This window comes from Chrysochloris asiatica, unplaced genomic scaffold (assembly GCF_000296735.1).
Source record: "Chrysochloris asiatica unplaced genomic scaffold, ChrAsi1.0 scaffold00032, whole genome shotgun sequence".
Lineage (NCBI taxonomy): Eukaryota > Metazoa > Chordata > Mammalia > Afrosoricida > Chrysochloridae > Chrysochloris > Chrysochloris asiatica.
In genome coordinates this window covers 20,272,744-20,298,323 of record NW_006408550.1, presented here as the reverse complement: position 1 = coordinate 20,298,323, position 25,580 = coordinate 20,272,744, and the positions used below count along the sequence as shown (strand labels likewise).

The 25,580-nt window shown below is 38.7% G+C and overlaps 1 protein-coding gene across 1 annotated transcript in view; it reads left to right on the top strand.

Annotated features, from left to right (window-relative positions):
* SLC13A1 (solute carrier family 13 (sodium/sulfate symporter), member 1) overlaps positions 1–25,580 on the top strand; it is a 114,943-nt gene that overhangs the window by 67,553 nt on the left and 21,810 nt on the right. Inside the window, exons 7-10 of the mRNA XM_006859331.1 lie at positions 9,017–9,168; positions 17,822–17,941; positions 22,086–22,184; positions 22,576–22,677. Of these exons, the coding sequence (XP_006859393.1) occupies positions 9,017–9,168; positions 17,822–17,941; positions 22,086–22,184; positions 22,576–22,677 (473 nt within the window). The remainder of the gene's footprint in view (positions 1–9,016; positions 9,169–17,821; positions 17,942–22,085; positions 22,185–22,575; positions 22,678–25,580) is intronic.

Genomic DNA, 25,580 nt, shown 5'->3' with positions numbered 1-25,580 from the left:
TGGGGACAAACAGACGCATCTTTCTCCTGCAGAGTGCTGGGTAGGTTTGAACTGCTGATCTTGTGGCTAACAGTTCAGTGCTTATCTTGCAATGTCACCAGGATGCCTTTTCATTAACTACACTGCGTGTTAACTACATAGGTACTGTAGAATTGGTTCCAACTCACAGCGACTCTGTTTAGGGTTTTTGAGGCTATAAATCTTCACAGGTGCAGAAAGCCTCATCTTGCCTCCTGCAGAGCAGATGGTGGGTTTGAACTGCCAGCATTGTGACTAATAGTCCAGGGCTTATCCTACAGGGCCACCAGTGCTCCTTTTTCATAACTATGTTGTTGTTCTTATTGTTGGTAAGTGCTGTTGAGTCAGTTCCGACTCATAGTGACCCTATATAGGGTTTCCAAGGAGTGGCTGGTGACTTTGAACCACTAACCTCGTGGTTCAAACCAACCTTGCTGTCCGGTGCTTTATTCCACAGTGCCACACCAGAAATCCTTATTAATTATAGACAATATAAAACCTTTAAAAATGAGACATTTTTCAGTTGTATTGTGTAAATATTTACTAGATTGTCATGAAGGACTCATACCGAGAGGAGGGGAAGGATCCCTCTAATATTTTTATTTTTCATATGTGTGATCTTTATAGTTTCGCTACAGAGATTGTTTGCTTACAGAAATAACTTAAAGACACATGCACATTATGAGTTGTTGTTGTTACGTGCCATCGAGTGTATTCTGACTCATAACAATCCTGTATAGGGTTTCCAAGGGTGGCTCGTGGGTTTGAACTACTGATCTTGCTGTTAGAAGTTCAGTGCTTATCTTACAGTGAAACCCAAAGACTCTGCACATTATGAGAGGACTAGTTTAATTATAAATAGATATCATAGTCTTTTATCCACTTTACCTGACACATGCAAACTAGGTATGCCAAGAGCCAGGGCCGCACTACCAACAACTCTGTGCACGGTGGGCTTCTGCTGAGCCCTGTGAATATATTTCCCACCAGCATTACAGACCATGTAGGTACCAATATCCAACTGTACACTAATCATTGTTTTTAAGTGCTGTCAAGTCAATTTCAACCCATAGCAACCCTGTATAGTGTTTCCAAGGAGCAGCTGGAGAGCTTGAACCACCAACCTTGTAATTCAAATGACTTTGCAGTATGATGCATTAGCCCACAGTGCATCACCAGGACTCCTACATTAATTATTGGTAAGATAAATTAATGTATTGTTTGTTAGGCAAAAAGATAAATATTGGATCTTCTATAAAATGTAGCAGACCGAATAGGACCCTTTTCCTCTACTCTATCCTGAGTTTCAAAAGCTAGACTCTTAAAATCATTAATCCACAATTAACAATTATAGAAATATTAATAAAGGAATTGACTACAAAATGATTTTGGAAGCGGAAAAGCAAAAAGATGAGTGCAAAATGACTCAGTTATTTCACAAAAGTTGAATCCCAAATCAGAAATTTGGAAAGCCAACAAGCATTCCAATTTGCATAGCAGAATCCCTGAAGGTTTTTAAAATGATGAAAAGTGGGGATGCATGAAATGTTGCTTAATAAGTAGCTAAGTCCCCAAATTTCTTCCCCAGCTCCACATAAATACAACTGCTCTTCCTGTACCACACAGAAATGCATTCTATAGATACGGTAAAATAGAGGGTAAGGAGACCCAGCCGAGTTCAGGGTTGGGGGCAGTGTCACAATGAAAACAGGAGGGAATAGTCTATGGAAGTGTACATGCTGAAAGTTGAGAACCATGCCTTCTACCTTCACTAGCTTTGGTGGTTGTTGTTAAGTGCCATAAAGTTGGTTCTGACTCAGAAAGACCCTGCATATGATTTCTGGAGATCTGCTGGTGAGTTTGAACTGCTGACCTTGCAGTTCAGACCGACCTTGTGATCCAGTGAATTATCCTGCAGCGCCACACCATGACTCCACACTCAACTAACCTTGGTTGTTGTTGTTAAGTGCCATTGAGTTGATTCCGACCCATAGCAACCCTGTAGAGGGTTTCCAAGGAGCAGCTGGTGAGCTTGAACCACCGACCTTGCAGTTCAAATGACTTTGCAGTCTGACACATTAACCCACAGTGCCACACCAGGACTCCTAACCTTGGTAGTGAGGCTAAAACCTTCCAGGTTTAAGCAGGCCTGGAGAGCAGAAGTTTCTTTCTGGGGAAAACATTCAGTCCAGACAAAAGGTGTGAACATATTGACACCAGGCTTTGCTAAACAAACAAACAAACAAAAAAAGACCCAATCAACATTTATTGAAGCCCACCATCAACACCAAATCCCAAAAGATGTGTGTTCAGTCTTCAACCAGATTTTCACTGCCTTAAATATAAGCAAAGGAGCTCTGGTAGTATAGTGGTCACGAATCATGCTGTGAACCTTAAGTTCAAAACTATCAGCTGTTCTGCAGGAGAAAGATGAGGCTTTCTGCTCCCGTAAAGATTTACAGCCTCAGAAACCCTGTATGAGTCGGTTCCGACTCCATGGCACATAACCAACACCACCAAATATAAGCAACCAAAAGTTACTAGATATCTGAAGAAAGCCTTGGGCATCACAGAGAAATCTAAAAAGACAAAAGCAACTTATAGGTCACAGAAACGGCAATGTGACACAAACACAAGAAACCATCACATATATTTGGGAAGTAGGCAAAGAAATTGCATCCGCAGAATAATAGTGGAAGACAGAAATATAAAATAGATACATTTAAGATAAATGTAAACTATAAATATGTAAAATTTAAAGTCTATAAGCATGAAATAATATAAATATCTCAGTAGAAATTTTACTTCATAAATTATGTTGAAAATAATAAGGAAATATGAGAGTTTTAGAAAGAAAAAAAATAGATACATTAGAAAGAAAACACCTCAAAATATTTCCATAATGAAAAAACATAATTTTCACAATTAAAAGCTCCACTGAGTGTCAGGCACTATGGATAGAAACAGACCCCCTACAGGATACATCACTGTGAGATTCAAAAATACTAGAGAAGAAGAGAAGATCCTAAAATCTTCCCAAAAGGGAGGAAACGGGATAAAACTGGATTCCTTAAAAAGGATTAAAAATATGAATGACTGTAGACTTCTTCATAGCAATACTGGAAACTCAGAGACAATAGAAATTGCTTTTAATGTTTTTAGTAACATTTATTTCCAAACTTTACTTTAATATCCAGCCAAGTTATCCATGAAATTAGAGGATAGACTAAGCAGATGGCTTTTTGCAGAATTGGAGAACAAATGACTAGAGTTATGACAGATAGGAAAGCTCTGCAGGGATGTCACCAGGACAATGAAATTGATAGACTCTTCAATGTGGATTAGAAATTCTATTATTTGAGTGTGCTGAGAGGAGATCTGAACAGTCAGGGAATATTTGGGGGCTGATTTGTTGGTATTGTTAAGTGCCATTGAGTCAGTTCCAACTCAGAATGACCCCGTATAGGGTTTGCAAGGAGTGACTGGTGGATTTGAACTCCTGACTAGTTAGCAGTCCAGTGCTAGGACTGAGGGAGGAGTACAAAAGATGTTTATTAATTTCAAAGGGAAAAGGAGTACAGAAAAGGAAAAGCAATTACAGTATGTTATATTGCTCCTCTCTGCCTAGAGCTCTAGACCAAGTGCTGAAACATGGAACTATGTGCTAAACAAAAGTTGGATACAGTCAGAGTGGAAGGATACTGGCAAATGGAGAGTTTTTAGTTGAGGAAGCTATGAAAGAAAGTTAAATTCTCATCATGTAACATAATGTAAATTTAGTACTAATGTCTACAAATGAGAAATTAAGAGCTAGTCCTGGTGCAGAGCTGTAGGATAACCACAAGGTCAGCAGTTCAAACTCATCAGCTACTCCTTCAAAACTCTAAAAAGGGTAGCTATAAATTGCAACTTACTGGACAGCACTTAACAACATATGAATATGATTATTAGTATATGTGCAAATGAGTATCAAAAGTATCTTGAAGATTTGAAACTGGTATCTTTGGCAAGTATAATGTAGTTGGCCAGAACTATTAATTTTTGCATTTAGCCTTGCATAATTATTTAAATATAAAAATAAACCCTAATCTTTCATAACCCATCAATCTCAATGTTTATCTTGTATATCCCTCTGGAGACCACCAGATCATTGTTGTTGTTGTTGTTAGGTGCCATCGAGTCAGTACTGACTCATAGTGACCCTAAGCACAGTAGAACGAAACACTGCCCGATCCTGGGCCAACCTCACTATTGTTGCCCCGCTTGAGTCCATCTATGCTGCCACTTGGCCAAACCATCTTGTTGGGGGTCTTCCTCTTTTTCTCTGACCCTCCACCTTAACCAAACATGATATCCTTCTCCAGCAACTGGTCCCTCCTGACAATATGCCTGAAGTATGAGAGACGAAGTTTGGCCGTCTTGGCCTCCATGGAGCACTTTGGCTGCACTTCTTCCAAAATGGATATATTGGTTCTTTTGGCAGCCAATGGCACTTTCATTATTCACCAGGTTAGCCGTGCTAATTCATATTTGCATTTTTACCATCCAGACTTGGAAATTTGTAACTTGCCCCTGAAATCTTCAATCACTGCCACGAGGTGGCAATAGTGAGCTATGGGATTTCTGTTCTGAAATGTCAATTTAGCACCACCAGGGTGATAGTATTTGTATGTATACTTATACATCGTTCAAATAAATGAAAGAATTTCTGACTAGGACATGACCAAATGCAACAAACATCCTGTGATATTATCACCCTGTTGGTCATAGGATGCTACATTTGGTCATGTTCTCATCAGGCAAATTTAAATTTATTTGTATGATGTAGAAGCATACATATAAAAACTTAGAATAACTTGAAAGAACTCGTTTTTGAAAGAATTGTTGGAATAACTCATTTTTGAAAGAATTAGGATTCATTAAAAACACAGTTGGCTAGAATTGTGAGAGTAAAGGCAATATGAACTGTAATTAAAGGTAGTCTTAGCTCTATAAGTGAGAAACTCCCAGAAGGAAAAAATGGATGTGTGCTGAAAGCACGATGGTCAAGGAGAAGATCATTGAGAGCGATCTCACACTCATTCCTTCTCTACTCTGCAATGGTCAGTTATGTTATACTTGACACTCATTTGACTCTTACGAAAAATGTGACTTTACACAAGATAATTTGTTAATACCTGTCTTCTGCAATAGTCTGATTCTCCTATATGAAAAAAAATTATTATTATAAATAAAAAGTATCAAGAAGGAAGCAAAATCACCTACAATGGGGCTTTGAAAACTTTGTGGACAAATGAAATTGAGGAACAATTAATTTTGTGCATGAACTTTTTGAAGCCCCTCAAATAATCCCATGACTGAGAGATAGCCATTGTTAGTATTTTGATGTATTTCATTTCTGCCTTATTTTTAGGACTTTCTATGTATATTATATATTTAAAGATTATATAACTCTATATTTAATTTCACATCTCTTTTCATCTAATATACTACAAATACTTTTTCATCATAACAATGTCTTTTGTTCTCCTACCACAAGAAAGTTTTCTCTGAAAAGTTTTACTGAAAAGTAAAAGCTAGTTTACTCCCTAGTTTCTTCAAGTTGCCTTCCCCCATTAACATAAACTCACTGCGCTGAGTTGTTCCTTCCTCGGTTAACATAAACTCACTGTCCCCCAAGGTCCCTATCTACTTTTGTAATTACTACAATCATTTTGATCTCACATGTTGTTATTGTTAAGTGCCCTTGAGTCAGTTCTGACTCATAGTGACCCTGTATAGAGTTTCTGAGGAGTGGCTGGTAAACTTGAACCACTGATATTGTGGTTCAAAACAACCTTGCAGTCCAGCACATCAACCCACAGTGCCATCCTAAAATAGCTCAATGCTCAAGACAGACATCCTCTAGTGGTTTAGCTAACCTATTGTTTGGTTTTGCGAACAGGATATTTTTGGTTTAAGGCTTAAAGATTCTCTCAGACCAGTAGTTAGGGGGGTTCATTCAACCTCCATGGCTCCAGAAACCTGGATTTCAAGAGAGTTTGAAATTCTATTCTGCATTTCCCCTTTTTGATCAGGATTCTGCTACTGAATGTTTGACTAAATATTCAGTAATTACATTTACCTTGAATTTTAATGTCTTTATAAATCATCTGTGATAATTACATAAACATCAATCTATGTGTAGTAGTATTAAAATATGCATTAAAAATGTCTGGATAATCCATGAGGGACAAAGCAAGGTAAATATATTAATAATTTTTTAATTTTAGTTGTTTTATATTGGACAATGCATTTCAATCATTGTTCATATCTAGCTATGTATTTTCAGTTGTATTTTTATATGGAATCTATTCCTTTATTTTTGAAAGTTTAAATGCTTTAGTAAGAAATTATACGCCCATCATGATTTTAAGTTTCCTTTCTTACCATTAATTTAATCACACCCAAATTACATATCTAAATTACACATCACTTTCTGGTTTATGTTAGAAAGTGTCTTCAATAGACACCATAGAGAATAATTCATTAAGCAAAATCATCACACCTTTTTCAATATATTTTGCCAGTTTATCTCTATACACTAACATTTTACATTTTCAATAAAATCGTAGCATACACATATATGAAAAAATTGAATTCTGGTTTGATATTGTAAGATAAGCACTGGACTGCTAACTACAAAGTACGTGGTTCAAGCTCACCAACCACTCCTTGAAAACTCTACACAGGGTCACTATGAGTCAGAACTGACTTTATGGCACTTAGCAACAACAACATATAAAACTATACAAATGATTTCTATGTGGAAAATATAAACCAAAGGAGACATTTGTAAACTACTTTATATGCTGAGTAGATACCCCTACAGGGTGGCCTTTAAGTGAACTAGGAAGTAAAAGATAAATTACAGTCCAATGTGCCTTACCTCTGCCATGCTAAATGTCACTGTCACATCCATGGTGACTTTGTTTTTGTTATGTGTTGTCAAGTCGGTTCTGACTCATAAAAACCCTGTATAGAGTTTCCAAGGAGCGGCTGGTGGGTTTGGACCACCAAACTTGTGGTTCAAACCAACCTTGGGGTCCCGTGCGTTATCCTGCAGCACCCTACCAGTCTCCACAGTGACTTTTGTTGTTGTTGTTGTTGTTAAGTGCCATTGAGTCGGTTCGGACCCATAGCGACCCTGAACAAGGTTCCCGAGGCTATAAATCTTTACGGGAGCAGACAGCCTCATCTTTCTCCCGCGGAACAGCTGGTAGTTTCGAACTGTTGACCTTGTGGTTCGCAGCCCGATTAGTAACCACTACGCTACCAGAGCTCGTTTACAGTGACATTAGTGAGTAGTAATTTTTTTTTCTTATCGTGCTTTCTCAACAAGATCTCTTGGCACCAGAGTCAGACAGCTGGCTTATCTATTTGAACGAAATAGAATAGCTTTTCTGTATGTACATAATTCAATGTTGCTGTTGTTCTGCTTTGTCAAGTCAGTTCCATCTCACAGTGAGATAGCGTTCCTGTATAGCGTGTCTGAGGCTATAAGTCTTTGGTGGCGGTAGTTACGTGCCGTGGAGTCTTTATGGGAGCAGAACATGTCATCTTTCTCCTGAGCAATGTCTGGTGGGTTTGAACTGCTTACCTTGTGACTAGAAGTCAAGTGCTCATCTTACAGTGCTGTCAAGTCTCCTTACATTTTTAAATACTTCTGGATTGCCTAAGAAGCCTTCAGCATGTAGAATATATCTAAAAGAGGCAAGACTTGAGCAAGCTATAAAGAGATGATTACAGTAACTCAGGACAGAGATAATGTGAACTTAAATTAAAACAGCTTCAGCAGAGATGGAAGAGAGTACAGTCATATTTAATGAAACAAACTGACAAGATTCGGTGGATAAGGAAGAAATTTTTTCAAAGAGGACAAGTAAGATACTATAGTAACTAAGAGTGTGACCTCTTAATGAATGTTGTTGTTCTTAAGTGCCGTTGAGTCAGTTCTGACCCATAGCAACCCTGTATAGGGTTTCCAAGGAGTGGCTGGTGAGCCTGAACCACCGAACTTCAAGTACAGCGCATTAACCCTCAGCGCCACACCAGGACTCTTAAGAATACATGGTTTCAGAATCCAAACCTGCTCCATGATCTTGGGCAGTTCTTTTAACCACTTTGTATATTGTATTTTCAAAGGAGCTCTGGTAGGGTAGTGGTTACGAATCGGGCTGCGAACCGGAAGGTCAGCGTTCGAAACTACCAGCTGCTCAGCGGGAGAAAGATGAGGCGATCTGCTCCCGTAAAGATTTAAAGCCTCAGAAACCCTATTCAGGGTCTCTATGGGTCGAAACCGACTCGACGGCACTTAACAACAACAATATTATATTTTCAAGTGCCAAATGCTGATAATAATAGTACCAACATCATTGTGTTGCAAGAATTAAGTAAACTTGAAGTTTTTATATGATTTTAATAAATAGGAGTGAAGAGTGTTGTTTTTTACATACTAAGGCCTTGGAATCTTGGTGAGGCACTGTAGGATAAGCATTGGACTGCTAACCAAAAGGTTGACAGTTCAAACCCACCAGCTGATCCTTGGAAACCCTATATACATGGTTGCTATGAGTTGGAACCAACTCTGTGGCACTTAACACCAACAAAAAGTCCACTAGAGATGTTTGTCATTGTGGTGAGGGTGATGCCATTAAATTGTATAGGTGATAATGAAGAGGTTTAAGGAAGGATATAGAAGTTTCGTTTTCAACATTTTTGAGTTGGAGTTGTATTTAAGATACTAAAGTTATGTTGAATAGGCAATTGGGTATATGGGTGCAGAAAGAGAAGTCTGGGTGGGAGACAGCTGTTTGGAGGGCTGGTAGATCAATATTCATTAAATCAGTTTAATGTGAGATTTCCTAAATAGAAATATTGAAAATATAAATAAATGCTATTCTGGTTTGCTATGACTAGAAATACAACTGTTCTAATAGTCCATTTTTGTGTATAACAGGTCTCAGTTACAAGAACCAAATATAGAACAAAGAGAGACCACATGATGTGTAAGCTTATGTGCTTGTGTATTGCTTACTCTTCTACAATTGGTGGCCTGACCACGATCACTGGCACCTCCACCAACTTGATCTTCACTGAGCATTTCAATACGTAAGTGAAAGTTTTAGATTACTGATTTCCTGAATGGATGGCACACAACTTATAGCAATTAGTCGTACCTGATGCAGAGGATCCAAGGCTAGAGATGCTATGTTGAGTTCACTCTCCTTTGTCTCCCATTAGGATGTTGGTAGGTGTTAGGGGCTTTCTCTTTTAGGACTAAGAAAGCTAAAGATGCAGTACATAGTGAATTAACAAGGAATCCTGGTGTAATGCTGTAGGGTTAAGTACTGGTTTGCTAACTGCAAAGTCAGCAATTCACATCCACCAGTCACTCCTCTGAAATCTTATCCAGGGTTGCTATGAGTTGGAACTGATTCAATGGCACTTAACAGCAACAACAGGTGCCTACAAATGTTTCAGGTTAGTTCAGAGGGGGTAATTGCTAACAGCCCATCTAATCAAACAGGGAAGATATTGTTCCTTATAATTTGTATAGCAAATGGTAGTTATCTAAAGTGAAAATGGATTATTTTCATAGCACAGTAAGGAAGACTTTGGGGGTGGTATTTGAATTTTGTTGAATGGTAAACTGAGATGTTGATTACAGAAGACTTGGAAATGGAATTCAAAAAGACCTTTTTTTTTATTTTTAATGCAAAGCAGACATGGTTCTTAGAATGACTGTGAAAATTAAATGAGGCAATTATGTAAAAATGTTTGAGATTCTGTAGGAACCAGTGAAACAGTAGTTTGAATGTCCATACTTTTATATGAAAGCTCAAGCTTAGAGTCCAAGTATATTTTCCAATCCTACTGGGGCAGATCATTATCAGAGTTCCAAGAAGGCATCCATGTTTAAGAAGTTCAGGGACAGGATTTAAGTTTCTTTGATAGAGAAATCGGGGTCCAGAGATAGAACAGCTACATTCAGGAAGCAGATACACTGACTCTGTGGACTTTATAAAACTATTTGTGAAATGTTGTGCATGCATAAATTTCTCCAAGAATTCCAGGACTCACAAGAACGTAGATCCTTATTCTAGAAAGACTGGAAACGTGTGTATACAGTAGAATACTGGTAAAATACTTTAGGAACAACACGATGCCATGTGTGCTTACTATTTCAATGAGTATACATCCATCATGTGTGCTTAGACAGAAATTTTGGAAAAACATTTGATCCATAATTTGGGAACTTCCAAAAATCCCCAATTCCAGACAGGAAGTGTATTGTGATTTATGAAAATCTTTTATTCTTTCCCATGAATTCTCCAGAGAGAGTTCACATGTCAGTCTTCTCCTGTAAACCTCTTTTACTGACATTTAGACCAAATTCTTGTTGTTTAATCCTTGTTGGATTTAGAGATCTGCTGTTTTCCACCATCCCTGTATAATCCCCCAATATAGTTTAAGTAAGCCATATTGACTTTGCTCCTTGGCTTTGTTTTCCTACACAGACATTTATCCACTTGTAATAACAGGTGGAAGCATTGTAGCAAAGTATTTCAGTAATTGCTTTCTCAAATTGTCTAATCATTTAATTGCCCTAAAGATGGGAATTTGGCCAAAGAAGACTCCCCTTTTAATAGAAGTGGACTATAAGATAAAAAGCAACCTCACATAAAATAATATCATTGACATTGTTAAATCACATAGTTCTTTAGCAATTGTTTCCATAGATGTTGACCTTATAAAATAACATAACCTAGATATTTAGTTAGTGTTTTTGTATATTTTAACTTTACAAAATGCAATGACATTTAAAAACAACAGTGGAACTTAATATATGCTATTTCAATTAGAAACAAATTTGAAACCTAAAACATCAGATTGATTGCTAATTCTTTGTTCAAATAACTGGAGTTGGAAAGCAATTGCCCTTTATTTTCAAATCAACTCCAAGAAGACCACCTTTTCTTCTTGACACTTCATCTTTTAAATTGATATTAATGATAAATTTATAGGATTATATAGCATTCTAGGATCAACACTAGACTGCCAGCCACAAAGTTGGTGGTTCAAACCCACCAACTGGTCTTTGGACACCCTCTTCAGGGTTTCTATGAGTCAGAACGTACTCAGTGGCACTTAACATCAACAACTCAGCTCCCAAGGGTGCATGAAATCTTAGAGTCAATAACTTCTTACCATTGATATTTAGTGAAATCCGCCATCTTATAAATGAATGATGGAAAAGAAGACATTGAGATTTTATAAAGAAAGTGGGATAGCTCTATCTTTATATAACTTAATCCCCACACTGTCATTAAGTAGATTCTGACTCATAGCAAACCTGTATAGGGTTTCTGAGCCTGTAAAATTTTAAGGATGCAGAAAGCTTCATCTTTCTCCCACAGAGTGGCTTCTGAACTTGAACTGCCAGCCTTGTGGTTAATATTCCAGTGCCACCAGAGATTGTATTCGTTTAAAGCCTTTTTCACTCAAGAAAACTAAGAATAACATTTATTCAGTGCAAATATAAGCAGACCGTTTAGTCACTCAATCAATTAATACATACCTGTTGAGGACTGACAATGTGCAAGATACTGTTTTGAATTTTTTTGGAAAATGTGAAAAATAAAGTCTGTCAGGAAATAGTCTCCATCTGGCTTTCTATACAGAGCACATTAAAACCATTACAATTCTACATTCATTAGGCAATTGAAAGTACTATAGCTGGGTTCAGGTGCACTTTAGTCTTTGGTGTAATACTTTACAGAGGTCTTTTGTAGCAGATTTCCCCAATCATCTTAGTTATCTAGAGATGTTATAATAGAAATACCACAGTTTGATGGCTTTTTAACAAACAAGTTTATTCTCTCACAGTTTAAGGGACTAGAAGTCTGAATTCAGAGTGCCAGCTCAAGGGGGAAGCGTTCTTTCTGACATCTTTGCTCTTCAACACTTTAAAAAGCTCTTGTGCCGCAGATTTGCCTAATGCAATATGTCATTTGATTTCTTGACTGCTGCTTCCGTGAGTGTTGATAGCTGATCCAAGAAGATTGAAGTCCTTGACAACTTCAATCTTTTCTCCATTGAAAAGAATATTGTTTATTGCAAATGGCTCGCCCAGAAGACATCAAGGCAAATGGTTGGGTCCCCCTCAGGGCAAACCCCCTTCTAAGACTCAATGGGAAAACATGCTCTGATTGGTGACCACGTTCGACATTGATAAGGGAAGTGAGGGAAAAACAGCAATGAAGCTGCAAGCTGAGCCCTACAACGCTCAATAGACTCCTGTGAACTCAGATGGAGACCTGGTTGGCTAGCAGTGTGGCAAGTCCAGGGGACTCTTGGACTCAGAGTCAGTGACATAGCCACAGAGGACTACAGTGGAGAGTGAAGCATCCAGCTGATAAGAAGAGAGGGCATATGCATAAGTATACCCACACTTGCAGATAATACCTACTTGACCTTGCTGCAATGACTGGATGATCAGAGCTCAACCAGAAGAAGAAAGAAGAGGGAAAAAAGAATAATCTGATACAATTTTATGAACTTGACATACACCTATGGAGGCAGTAACTCAAAAGAGGGAACAAATCTTCACTGTGATGATCATTCCCACCCCCTTCACACATGGAGAGGGCAGGGATGGGCAACTTGGACATTGGCTACCAAGAATGGGGGGGGCGGCTACAGAGGCAAGAAGTGACTGGCTTATCAGCTTTCAAGAGGGAACCTAGATCCAGAGGGTATGGAGCAAGGTAGAATCTCCACTGAGTAGTATCCATTCTGTCTAGTTGGGGCTGATGAAAGGAGATGCGGATAGGTCTCTTGCGATACAATGGTGAATAATTGTTTTCAGGACTGATTGTAAGGGCTGGAAAAGTAAAGGTACACGTTTTGTGGCAAAGGGAGGGAAGTAATTAACTTTGCAATATAGGAGCAGAGGTCCCTGGGTCCATCAAGGGAGAGGAGCAGAGAATGGAACCCTACCCAGAGAAGCAGTGATGCCAGGGATGGAGGCAGAGACGATGACGTGGGGAGATGACAGTGAATGGGAGGGGATTACATAAGGCACGTACACTAGGGAGCAGGGATCCAGTGAGATGTCTTAGAATTTGGCCTGCTATAGTCTGGTTTTCATTCTTGATGCTTTACTTCTGAGACTTTACCCAGAAGTCATCATGTTTTATGTAAATAACAAATTTGGTCATGTCATTATCTTATGTACTATGTTCCAATTACTTCTTATTGCATTTTTAAGACAAACAACCAAAGGGTATACCCTGCAAGCCTTCCCCTGGCCACCAACACAAAGCCCCTCTCCCTCCTTAAGTCTAGAGTTCCCAGCCACTCCATCTTTCCATGTCATCATCTCTGCCTCCACCTCTGGTGTCGCTGCTTCTCTGGATAGGGTCCTGCAATCTGCTCTTCTCCCCTGATGGTCCCAGGGTCCTCCATTCCTGGACTGCAAGATCAGCCACTCCCCTCATTTTGTTACAAAACATCTACCTTTACATTTGCAGCCCTCACAATCAGTCCTGATAGCAATTATTCACTATTGAACCACAAGAGTCTTATCCCCATCTCCTTTCATCAGCCCTATCTAGACAAGTTGGAAACTGCTCAGTAGAAATTCTATCTTCCACTGCACCCTCTGAAACTAAGTTCCCACTTGAAAATACAATCCAAATTTCTTACTAATGCCTATAAGATAATATATGATCTGATTCCTGTTAACTGCTTCTTAGACTTTATTTCACATCACTGTTACCTTGCTTGACTATCTGCAGCCACACAGTCCTTCTGTCTGATCCTCAACTATGCAAGACTCATTCCTACCTTAGAGTCTTTGTACCTGCTGTTCACTCTGCCTAGAATACTGTTCTTAAGTGATGTGAAGTGGCTGCCTCCTTCTTTCCATTGAGAGTGCCTCTAAAACATCAGTTTTTCTGCTGTAAAATAGATCCCTCCCCCTAGTAAACTTCCATTACGTTTTTTTTCCAACTTTACTTTCTATTTTGTTATATGCTTATCTGTTTAACTTCATGAGCACGTGGACAATGTCCATTTCATCCACTGTATCCTCAGCAGCTAGAAGAATTTTTGGCACATGATAGACAGCCAAACATGTTGTTAGGGAAAGAAAAGGATGCACTAGAGTTAGGTGTGCTTAGCACTGTCCATCATGGAAGAAAACTGTATTTGCTCTAGACAGAGAGTTGCAGTTCTGTGTTATGTACCAGTTGCTGTTGAGTGATTTTGACTCACGGTGACCCCATGTGTGTCAGAGAACAACTGGGGTCCATAGAGTTTTCAGTGACTGGGTTTTGAGAAGTAGGTCACCAGAATTTTACTCAAGGTACTTGTGCGTGGACTAGAGCTTCGAATCTTTTGGTTAGAAGCTGAGTGCATTCATAATTGGCGATACCCAAGGAGTCTTCTGGGATATGAGGAAGTGGAAAAAGGAATAACACAGTGGGACTACTCCCTTAGAATAAATACGGCATTGTTTACTCAAAGTACTTAGTCTAGGTATGTATAAATGTATCCAGACTAGATATTATCATTTCTGTATTATGTGCCAGTTGGTATCACCATCCTTTGTGGTATTTATGTATTTCCTTATTACTGAAGGAAAAAGATAAAAAAGAATACATTTTAGTTCTTTCAGATTTCTATCTTTCTAAACGAAGTGTCCCTTCAGGCAAAAAGTTTGAAAAGTCCCTGTTGAATCAGACAAACCTTACAGGCTTCTCTCCAGAGAGTAGAGAGAACACCAAACCTGATTTCAAGGTAGGAACTACAAACGCTGGAAAATTAAATTGGGTTTGGGGGCATCATCCTGAACCAAATACAAGTAGCATTTCTAAGTGTCTTTAGGGTGAACAAAATAACATAGATCATCCTCGGTTTCAAGTCTACTAAATTGATGGGTAATATGTTTAAGCATTTCCCCCCTGTTATTTCACTTTCTTACTGAAGACAACAAACTTTTTTTTTTTTTTTTTTTTACAGTGAGCAGAAATTCCCACAGTAGAAGCTCTTGACCATGATAAAGCATTTTTCTGTTTATCCGGTTCTATATATTCCCTAGTATTTCTTATTTATCATTTGTCACTTTCTAATTGTATAAGTATGTAAGCTAAGCTTTGACTCTCTGCAAGGTAGATGAAAATTATTCTCAGGTTTCTCGTAATAACTGGAGGGTTCAGGAAGATCAGTCCATTTTTATAATCTCAAATAAAACTACAGACAGCATTATAAATCTAGAGTTTTGAAAACCTGTGATTATTGTCTTTTAAAAAGTCTTTGTATGACAGTCTCAGTTTCCTAAGCATGACATAACAAAATAACACAAAATGGCTGACTTTAAAGAACAGAAATTCATTTTCTGAAAATTGTGGAGGCTGGAAATCCAAATCAAGGCATTTGGCCATGTTGATTCCTTCTGCGGAGTCTGAGAGAAGAGCTTTCTCCTAGCTTCTAGCGACTGAGCAATTTTGTGCTGTTGTAGATTCATCTTCTCTTGATGCCTTTCCCCTGCATGTTGCTTTCTCTCTGTGTTCCCCCCACCCCCACCCCGTTTACAAATCACCAACCAGAAGAGATTAGGATTAAGATCCATGCTACTTCTGCTTGGCTTCACTGATACCACCTTCACAGAAAGACCTTATTCCCCAAAAAAGGTCACATTCACCAATACAGGGCAAAGAATTTCAACACACATTTTGGGAGACACAGTTCAATACATACCAATCACTTTGGAATGTATCCTAAAATACAAGAAGGAACCATCTGAAACACATATATTTGGCTTATACTCACATATCTAGCATGAAATATTTCATTTATTAATTTGGTTGCTTTTACATGACAAAATGCAAGCCTCTCTCTCTCTCTCTATATATATATATATATTTTTTTGTTGTTGTTGTTGTTGTTGTTGTTGTTGTTGTTTTACGTTTCAAACTGTATCTTTGTGTTACTGCTTTAAGGATAGAAATATATATTAAAGATAACTCTCAAATTTCCTTTTGTTTTGACATAGTCATAAAATGAGTAACTATTTGAGAATTTATTTTGTATTTAGACTATATTTTAAGTTATGAATGTCAGGTTATCAATGAAACTGTACATGTATTTGGCCTTTTTACATTGTTTTGTGAGCTGTGAGATAAAAAGCTGAAAACCAGGGGGAAGAGAGGTAAAGTTCATGTTTTTCCATGGGACTTTGTATTACTTCTATCTGTCCATATCCCAGGTAACTGAGCTTCAACCCACTGTCTAATTCTAAGAAGAACAGGGTAGCACATTCCTGGTAAGATGGTTGTAATTGCTTTGGACAGAAGAAACAGAGGGGACAACAGTTAGGAGAGACAATATGGATTAGAGTTGCATAGATGTGTAGGATGCCAACTTCCGGTGTGACATGGGACCAGGCATCCAGTCTAGTTAAGTCTATTTTCACCTCTTCCCAAATTTGCTATTCATCTTTACTCATTCCTATATTCAACCAAGAAATCAAGCAACATATTGCATTAGGCAAATCTGCTGCACAAGAGCTTTTTAAAGTGATGAAGAACAAAGATGTCAGCTTGAGCACTAAGGTGTGCCTGACCCAAGCCATGGTATTTTCAATAACCTCATATGCATATGAAAGCTGGACAGTGAATAAGGAAGACCATAGAAGAATTGATGCTTTTGAGTTATGGTGTTGGAGGAGAATATTGAAAGTGCCATGGGCTGCCAAAAGAACCAACAGATCTGTGTTGGAAGAAGAGCAACCAGAGTGCTCCTTGGAGGCTAGGATGGCCAAACTTCGTCTCTCATACTTCGGACATACTGTGAGGAGGGACCAGTCACTGGAGAAGGATATCATGTTTGGTAAGGTGGAGGGTCATAGAAAAAGAGGAAGACCCCCAGTGAGATGGATTGGCCAAGTTGCAGCATCAATGAGCTCAAGCATGGCAACAATTGTGAGGTTGGCCCAGGATCGGGTAGTGTTTCATTCTGTTGTGCATAGGGTCACTATGAGTCAGTACCAACTCAATGGCATCTAACAACAACAACAATACTGATAGTTTAAGTAATAATAACAAAACACACCCCAGACACACATCTAGTTCTTGTGCATTTAATGAATCTCAGGCATTGTGCTAGAATTTTTTCCCCAGAAAACATTTTTGGTGGAGTGGACACAGGAAACAAAGCTAAAGAAACAAACAAAAACATCTCAAGATTTAATATATAGCTGTTCCCCTTTCTGTTTTTGGAATATTACTGTATGAACTGAAAATTAAATGGTTTGTTTTAGATTTTACAGGTGAGTTGTGTTTAATTTTGCATTTATAGGATACAACAATAATGTAGTTACAGAGCCAAAATAAAAAGTAATTAGGACCAGTCGCTGGAGAAGGATATCATGTTTGGTAAGGTGGAGGGTCAAAGAAAAAGAGGAAGATCCCCAACGAGATGGATTGGCCAAGTGGCAGCATTGATGGACTCAAGTGTGGCAACAGTAATGAGGTTGACCCAGGATTGGGCAGTGTTTCATTCTGCCATGCATAAGGTTGCTATGGGTCAGTACAGACTCGATGGCACCCAACACCAACAACAACACTTAGTGGTGAACATGTTCCAGGAATTCCTCCTTGGCTGGCAGCATCTAAGGATCTGGCCCTACACCCTCTCAATAGCCATAGCAAAGGCTTCCGTCCGTCACTCCTGTGAACACTTTGTATTTTTTGCCCAGGCGGTATCCTGATTGCCAATGTATCAACTTTGGATCATGGTTTATGCTTTCCTTCCCAGCTGCCCTTATTATTCTCCTTTTGTCCTGGATCTGGCTTCAGTGGCTTTTCCTGGGATTCAAGTAAGTATATATATAATATATATGCTGTTGTTGTTAGGGGCCATTGAGTCAGATTCCAACTCATAGCAATGCTGTAAAGTGTTTCAGAGGAACAACTAGTGGGCATGAGTCACTAGCCTTAGAAGTCCAGTGCTTATCCTACAGCACCACACTGGAACTCCAAATAGACACATATATATATTAGCTGGTTATTATTATACATATGTATGTTGTTGCTGTTAGGTGCCATCGAGTCAGATTCCAACTCACAGCAATGCTGTAAAGGGTTTCTGAGGAGCCACTGGTGAGTTTTGAACTGCTGACCTTGCAGTTCTTGTGGTCAGTGGTGCAAACATTTACTATGCTTAGTTACTAACGATTGGAGGTTTGTGTCCATCCAGGGGTACCTTGGTAGAAAGTTCTAGCAATCTACTTCCCAAAAACTCAGCCACTGAAAATTCCATGGAGCATAATTCTACAGTGACACACATGGATCATCATGAGTTGGAATCAACTTGATGGCAGATGGTTTGGGTTCGTAGACTCCAGGTTCTCAGCTCCTAACCTAGGGCTCCTTCGCATCTGGCATTCTCTTACCCACAAAACCGACACACACTAAGATAGGTGCTAAAGACAAGTTGGAATCTCATTATGGTCCATGTGGGTCTTCTCTGCATTCTAAAGCAATAAGGTGTTGGGAATTGGGCATCAAAGATATAAGAAATGCATTCGGATAAGACCCAGCCCCATCTGTTAAGGTGGCATTTTAAGAACTTTTTCTTCTCCATTTGACTTAACATGGAGCTTTTCTTAAACAATTGAATTACATCAACTTGCAGTTTCGTGCCAGCACCAAATCTGATGTTACCTTGAGAAAACAAAATATAGAATTGAGGGTGCAGTCTATCAAAACAGGAATGGGTTAAGAATCCGGAGACCAGGGCTCCTCGTAGGCCAGGTGTGTGATCCAGTTCAACACCTGACACACTCTCAGTGTCATCAGAATGTGTAACTAACCAATGTGTAACTCTGATGGGTAAAGAATAATTGTGCCCTAAAATATCAAATATATATGATTTGAGGAGAATTCTAAATATTACCTTGTCTGGGACTGAAGCTGGTGGTTCACAAGTACCAATGAGTTCCATAACTTCGATGAGAGTCAGCATTTAGAACTGCAGATGACTCACCTGCAAAATCTAAAATGAAGCATTCCATTTTCAGTTCACACAGTAACACTCAAAAAACCCCCAAAAGGTAATAGCTACATATTAAACCTTGAGGATGCTTTTTATCTGACAACAAAACAAGAATGACAATTCAAATTCATCATTTTTATAAGATTATATTTTAATAATTTCAAAGACCTAGGAATGAAAAAGCATACTAGCTTCCAACCCAGTGAGGCTGAAGGCAGCGATTTGTTATTTCCTTTGAAAAATAAAACACTGCTGTGATTTGTTGTTTCCAGGACATGTGAGCACATTTTTCAAGTCCAGTCACATAAAGACTGACATCCTCACTCAATGCCTCTTCCTGGATTTTCTCCAGAAGGGTTTCGATTCCTTAGTAGTGGAGAGATGGTGTTGAAGCTTTTTTTTTTAAAAAAATCTGTTTCTCCAGACTGTGGAAGCAGCATGTGACTGTCCTCCTGCTGAAACCAATGTGTGGAATGCCCCTGACTTCAGCAGGTGGGCATCACTGGGTGTAAGCCAACTGCATCCTAAGTGCTCTTCCCTGGGAACCCAAGCCTTTGGGGGCCTATTGGATTGAATAGAAAGCAATGCAGGATACATGGGACAGGAATCCCAAGACAGTAGAGAGAGCATCCAGTCCAGACTCAGTTGTTTTCTTCTTTGTGGGTCTATATGATGACTTCCCAAAATACGTATGCAATCATTGCCATTACTTTACAATGACCTGCTACTTAAAAAGGAAAAATTAGGAAGATAAAGGACAGGTGTATTAAACTGTGTTCTCTATGAGAAAAAAAAAAAAATCCTGTGAAGTGCATATATTATGCCAAGCCCATAAATCCTGATCAGTGGCAGTTTTAACAGTCCCCCGATTGTCCACGATTAGATAGACACCACACACTCCCATGCTCCAGCTAATTTTTCAGTGTCCTTTCATTCGGCCAGGGTCTTCACCTCCAGAGATTTTGGATCGACAAGCAAAAATAATCAGCTCGTCCCCTGGCAGGCCCTCATACATTCCGAGTAGTGTGCTGGCTGAGTTTACGTCCCCATTATAAATGACCCCAACATACTTGGGAAGAGAAGCTCATCTATCAGTGCCACTGAATTTATTTAAATGGAGAGGTTGACGTATTGTCATATGGCCCAGCAGCTCCTGTGTGGAGGCATTAACCTTCATTTGTAGCAAAGCCAGTTTGCTTTTAACAGTTTATTGTCTGCAACCAATGTGACAAGGTATATCTGCAGTTGACCAGAGAGAAAACCTTTTCTAAAGAGAGTCTTACTGCTTTCTTTACCTGTACTTCTTTGGTCTACAAAAGGTTCTCAATGTGGCCCATGCAGTATTTTATGCTAGCAGTATTTGTGTTGTGACAATGGTAAAATTTCAAGATTGGCATTAGTTAGCTAATCGAGATTATAAAATTAAGTATTACCTTATTGATTTTCAGCGCAACATTAACCATCTAATTATTTTCAGTAATTGATGTATGTGCACAACCACTCCAATGTTCCTACTTACTCCCTCAAATGTATGCATGTATACTTATCTCGGCAATTTGAAACCTATATATAATATAGGAGTCCTGGTGTGGCACTGTGGGTTAGTGTACCAGACTACATAGCCATTTGAACTACAAGGTTGGTGGTTCAACCTCACCAATCACTTCTTGCAAACCCTGTACAGGGTTGCCATGGGTCAAAACTGACTCAATGGCACTTAACAACAACAACACACACACAGCGTATAATATACACTGCTCCTCAGAAACCCTATACAGGGTCACTATAGGTCAGAGCCGACTCAACAGCACTTAACAACAACAACAACAACAAATGGAATCTTGGTGTGGTGCTGTAGAGTAAGCATTGGACTGCTAACTCCAAGGGTGGCAGTTCAAACCCCCTAGCTGCTCATGAGAAACCTTACACAGAGTCACTATGAGTTAGAGTTGGCTTGACAACACTTAACAACAGCAATGAGACTAAGCTGTACTTAAGAATTCCACGAGTTCATCCAGAGGGATTTTCCCTTTTAGTTCTTCTTCTAGAAGGATTATTTATCAATCTAGAGCAGTGCTTCACAGAAACTTCAAAATTCTGAAGATCTTGGACTTGATGACAGAAAAATTAGTAAAACAAGCAACAGAGACTGGTCATTATTGTGGCACATAAGCTGGAAAATTATCTAGTAGATGCAAGAAGGACATAATGGGTCAAGAAGTTTGAGGAAAAATAAATGTAATGAGGTCAGTTTGTGTTGTGAGAGGTGACCTAGCTTGGACTTGATCCTGATCAATAGATGTGACTTCCCTGCCTCAGAGTTCAGCACATTTGGTGAGAAGTGACCCATCTGACAGTTAATAGTGTCATCAGTTTGCCAAAGGTACTAGGGAATCCATCAGTCAACCAGTGATTACCATATATGCCAGTGGTCTAGAGATACCGGGCCAGAGGAAACATCTATTACATTGTCCTGGCCCTCAAATAATTTATTGATTAGTGAGATAAAACCTATACACATTCAACAATTAACAAACAAGAGTGTACAATAAAGTGTTAACTTAGAGGTGAGTGTTGTTAAGTGCTGTTGACTCAGTTCTGATTCACAGCGACCCTGTTATAGGGTTTCCAAGGAGCAGCTGATGGGCTTGAACTGTCGATTCTGCGTTTCGCAGTTTTGTGCTGATCCTACAGGGCCACACCGAGTAGTACAAAATATGGAGGGGGTCGGAGGGAGGCTCTGAGCATTGAAAATGGAGCAAACCAGGCAAAACCTGAAAAGACCTTGAGTCCAGTGCTTATCTTATGGGGCCATTGTGCTCCCCAGAGGTATAGAGAAAAAGCACATATTTCTGTTGTTCGCTGGGAGATTCATATTTTATGAAGCTTGCACTGGAATATCTTTTGTAGAAGGAAATAGTATTGATAAGACCTTATGCTTAACAGGCTTATTTTTTCTTTCTTAGTTTGAAGGAGATGTTCAAATGTGGCAAAACCAAAACAGTCAAAGAAAAAGCTTGTGCTGAAGTGATTAAACAAGAATATAAAAAACTTGGCCCAATCAGGTAAGATACACAAACACACACATCCATGCACACACACAATGAGCTGTTTATACTTCAAGTAATTACTTAAATGCAAATAAACACATTATTGTCAGTAATGTGTTTATAACACTTGATAGGAGCCCCAAGTATACTAATTTTGTTTACTATAACTTCGCATGACAAAATACATGCTGTCTTCTAGCTAAAAATTGCCAGGTAGAATGAACAGAAGCAGAAGGACCCACAGAGTAGCCTTTGGTAGAAACCCTGATGATCTTATTGTATTGGAGCTTCTTGTTTTAACATGTTCAGGGTTCTGCTAAGATCATTCCTGATAATAGCTTAGCAAAGTTATACAAGTGTTCTGGCTGAGAAAATATGATGTGACAGGGCTGGAATTTTCCCACAGGTATCAAGAAATTGTGACTCTGATCCTCTTCATTGTAATGGCCTTGCTATGGTTTAGCCGAGATCCTGGATTTGCTCCGGGTTGGTCTACACTTTTTTCAAAGTAAGCATTGCATGTTATATGTGTCTGCTCTTCCTGTGTGATATCTGATTCTCTCCTAAGTGGTTTCTACAGCTCTGAAAGATTTTATGAAATTTTCCTTCCTTTCCCTTGAAAAGACACTTTCAAATCTAATCTTTTTCAAGCAAAAAAGAAAAGAAATCTACAATAAGACAATACCCATAGTTGCACTGCACTGTAACTCAAAATCATGGTCCTGTAGGCACACTGATGTTCTCGGCAGCATTTTCACAATAGCAAAAATGGTAGAAACAGCCTGAGTGTCTATCAACACATGAATGGATAAACAAATTGTGGTATATCCATATAGTGGAATATTATGCAACCATAAGGAATAATGATGCAGTCTCAAAATATAATGTGGGATGAACCTGATGGACATTATGCTAAGTGAAATAAGCCAAAGACAAATGAACAAATATTGTATGATCTCACTATAATAAAAATACAAGGCTGGGTATGAATATAAAAAACCCAACATTCTTTGGGGGTTGTCAGGGATGGGAGGGAGAAGGAGGGAGAATCACTGTTTCTAGACAATAGATACTCATTACATTTAGTGATGGAAAAAACAATACCAAAAAGGTGAAATCAGAAAATTTAAATGATGACAAAGTAAATGACACTAAGAAATACACAAGAATAATGGACAATGTTTCAAATGCTACAATATATGTAATTTTGCAGCAAGAGTAATAAGAACTAAAATATGTGTATGGCTACATAGATATCTGTATATATATATATATATTTGTTGTTGTTAAACACCATCAAGTTGGTTCCAACTCATAATGATCCAATATAGGATTTTCAGGGAGTGGCTGGTGAGTTTGAACTGCTGACCTTGTGGTTCAAACTGTGTTTAACAGTTCAGGGCCTTATCCCACAGCACCACACCAGAAGCCTGTAAGCACAATGACTCTGTTAGATAAGCACTGGACTGTTGATCACAAGGTCAGCTGTCTGAGCCCACCAGTTGTTTCACAGAAAAAAGATACAGGATTCCTATGAGTCAGAATTGACTCAACAACACTTAACAAAAACAACAACACTACATGTAAATACAAATGAAGTCATTTATGATTCTAAAATGTATATGTATTAGTGCATCTGTAGGCATATAAGTGTTTATGTGTACTACATATATATTTATATATAAAATAAAATACATAGTCAGGCACATTTATGGATACTTCCTTGATATAAACTAACATGTCTAGGAGACTAGTTTACTAGTTTGGGAGGGTTTAGAACCATAGTCTTGTGGGGCAAGTTGGTCATCTCGCACAATATAGTTCATGAAGATAATGTTCTATGTCCTAGTTCGGCGAATGGCATCTGGGGTCTTGAAAGTTTAACAGCAAGCCACCTAAAATACACTTATTAGTCTCTCCATGTCTAGAGCAAAAGAGAAAGAAGAAAATCAAAGATTCAAACAAGGAACTAGTCTATAGGACTAATAGTCTATACAGACCATGGTCTCACCTATCTTGGTGCCCAGCTATTACTACTGACAGTTCTCACCAGGACACAGTAGATGGTCCCCAAAAGAATAGCAGAAAAATGTAAAACAAAGCTCAAATTACCAAAAAATGACCGGACTTACTAAACCAGCAGAGATTAGAGGAACCTCTGAGACTGTTACCCTAGGATACTATTTAAATTTGGAATTCAAACCACTCCCAGAGGTTTTCTTTCAGACAAATAAGAAATTGGCTCATAAAGTAATACCACCCATAAGAACTGTGCTCCTGTAAATAATCATCTAAATGAAACTAAATGGTAAACATTTACCCTAGAACAAAAATGTGAAGATAAGGGAGGACCAGGAAACTAGATTACTAAACCCAGAACCAGAATGGGAATAATCAGAATGTTGACACATTATGAAAAACAAAACCAATGTCAATGAATGCTATGTGTAGAAATTGTTCAATGAGAACCTAATTTGTAGGGTAAGTTTTTATCCAAAACACAATACAAAATTAAATGTTAATAAATAAAAATCAAAGTCCTTCAGGCAAGGTTGTTTCCATCGTTACAAAATTAGAAACAAAGCTTGCAAAAGGAGATGGATGTTCCATGGTAGTTAGGAGCATAGACTATAAAGGCCACACTACCTGGATTCCAGCTTAGTTTCTGGATTTCACTTACTTTGATATAATGCCATACTCTCCGAGTTTCTTCACCTGTAATTTAAACAGTAACTCCCTTCTTCACTTGTTGATTCAGACATATAATATACCCAAAGTGACCAAGTGGAAGTTGTAGCTTCCTACGTGATAGAATTATTTTATGGCTTCTCTGGAACAGAGACATCTGGACCATGAGAGCTTAATATCCCAGGGACAGAAAGCAAAATTTTTGCCAGGGCTAAAATTACTTAGAATATGATTTCCCTACCCTTGTCGGAAATGCTGTTACAGTATTGAGGAAGAATTCCTTCGTCCACTTTCCATTCAATATTCTCTTTGCCTCTTAGAAAGCATGCCAGCTGCTCATGGTTCTTTGTCTGGTAAGGTCTGGGTCATTCAGAGTCCTATATGAGTTGGGTTGCTGTTTTCCCTTGACAAAGGGCATGGTAGTATTAAGAGGCTCCTTAAAGTATTTCCTGTATTCCATACATACTCTTCCTTAGCAACATTGTGTCATGTTGTTGTGTGATGTCTAGTTGGTTCCAACTGATAGCAACCCTGTATAGAGTTTCCAATAAGTGGCTGGTGGGTTTGAACTGCTTACTCTGTGTTTACCATTCCGGTGTTTATCCTACGTAGCAGCAGATTTTCCCCTTGATAGTCAAGATCAATTACCCCAGCTAGTACAGCAGCTCCCTGTTTTGCTTATTGATTCAGAGGTATGAGGTACCCAGAGTTGTTGAGTAGAAG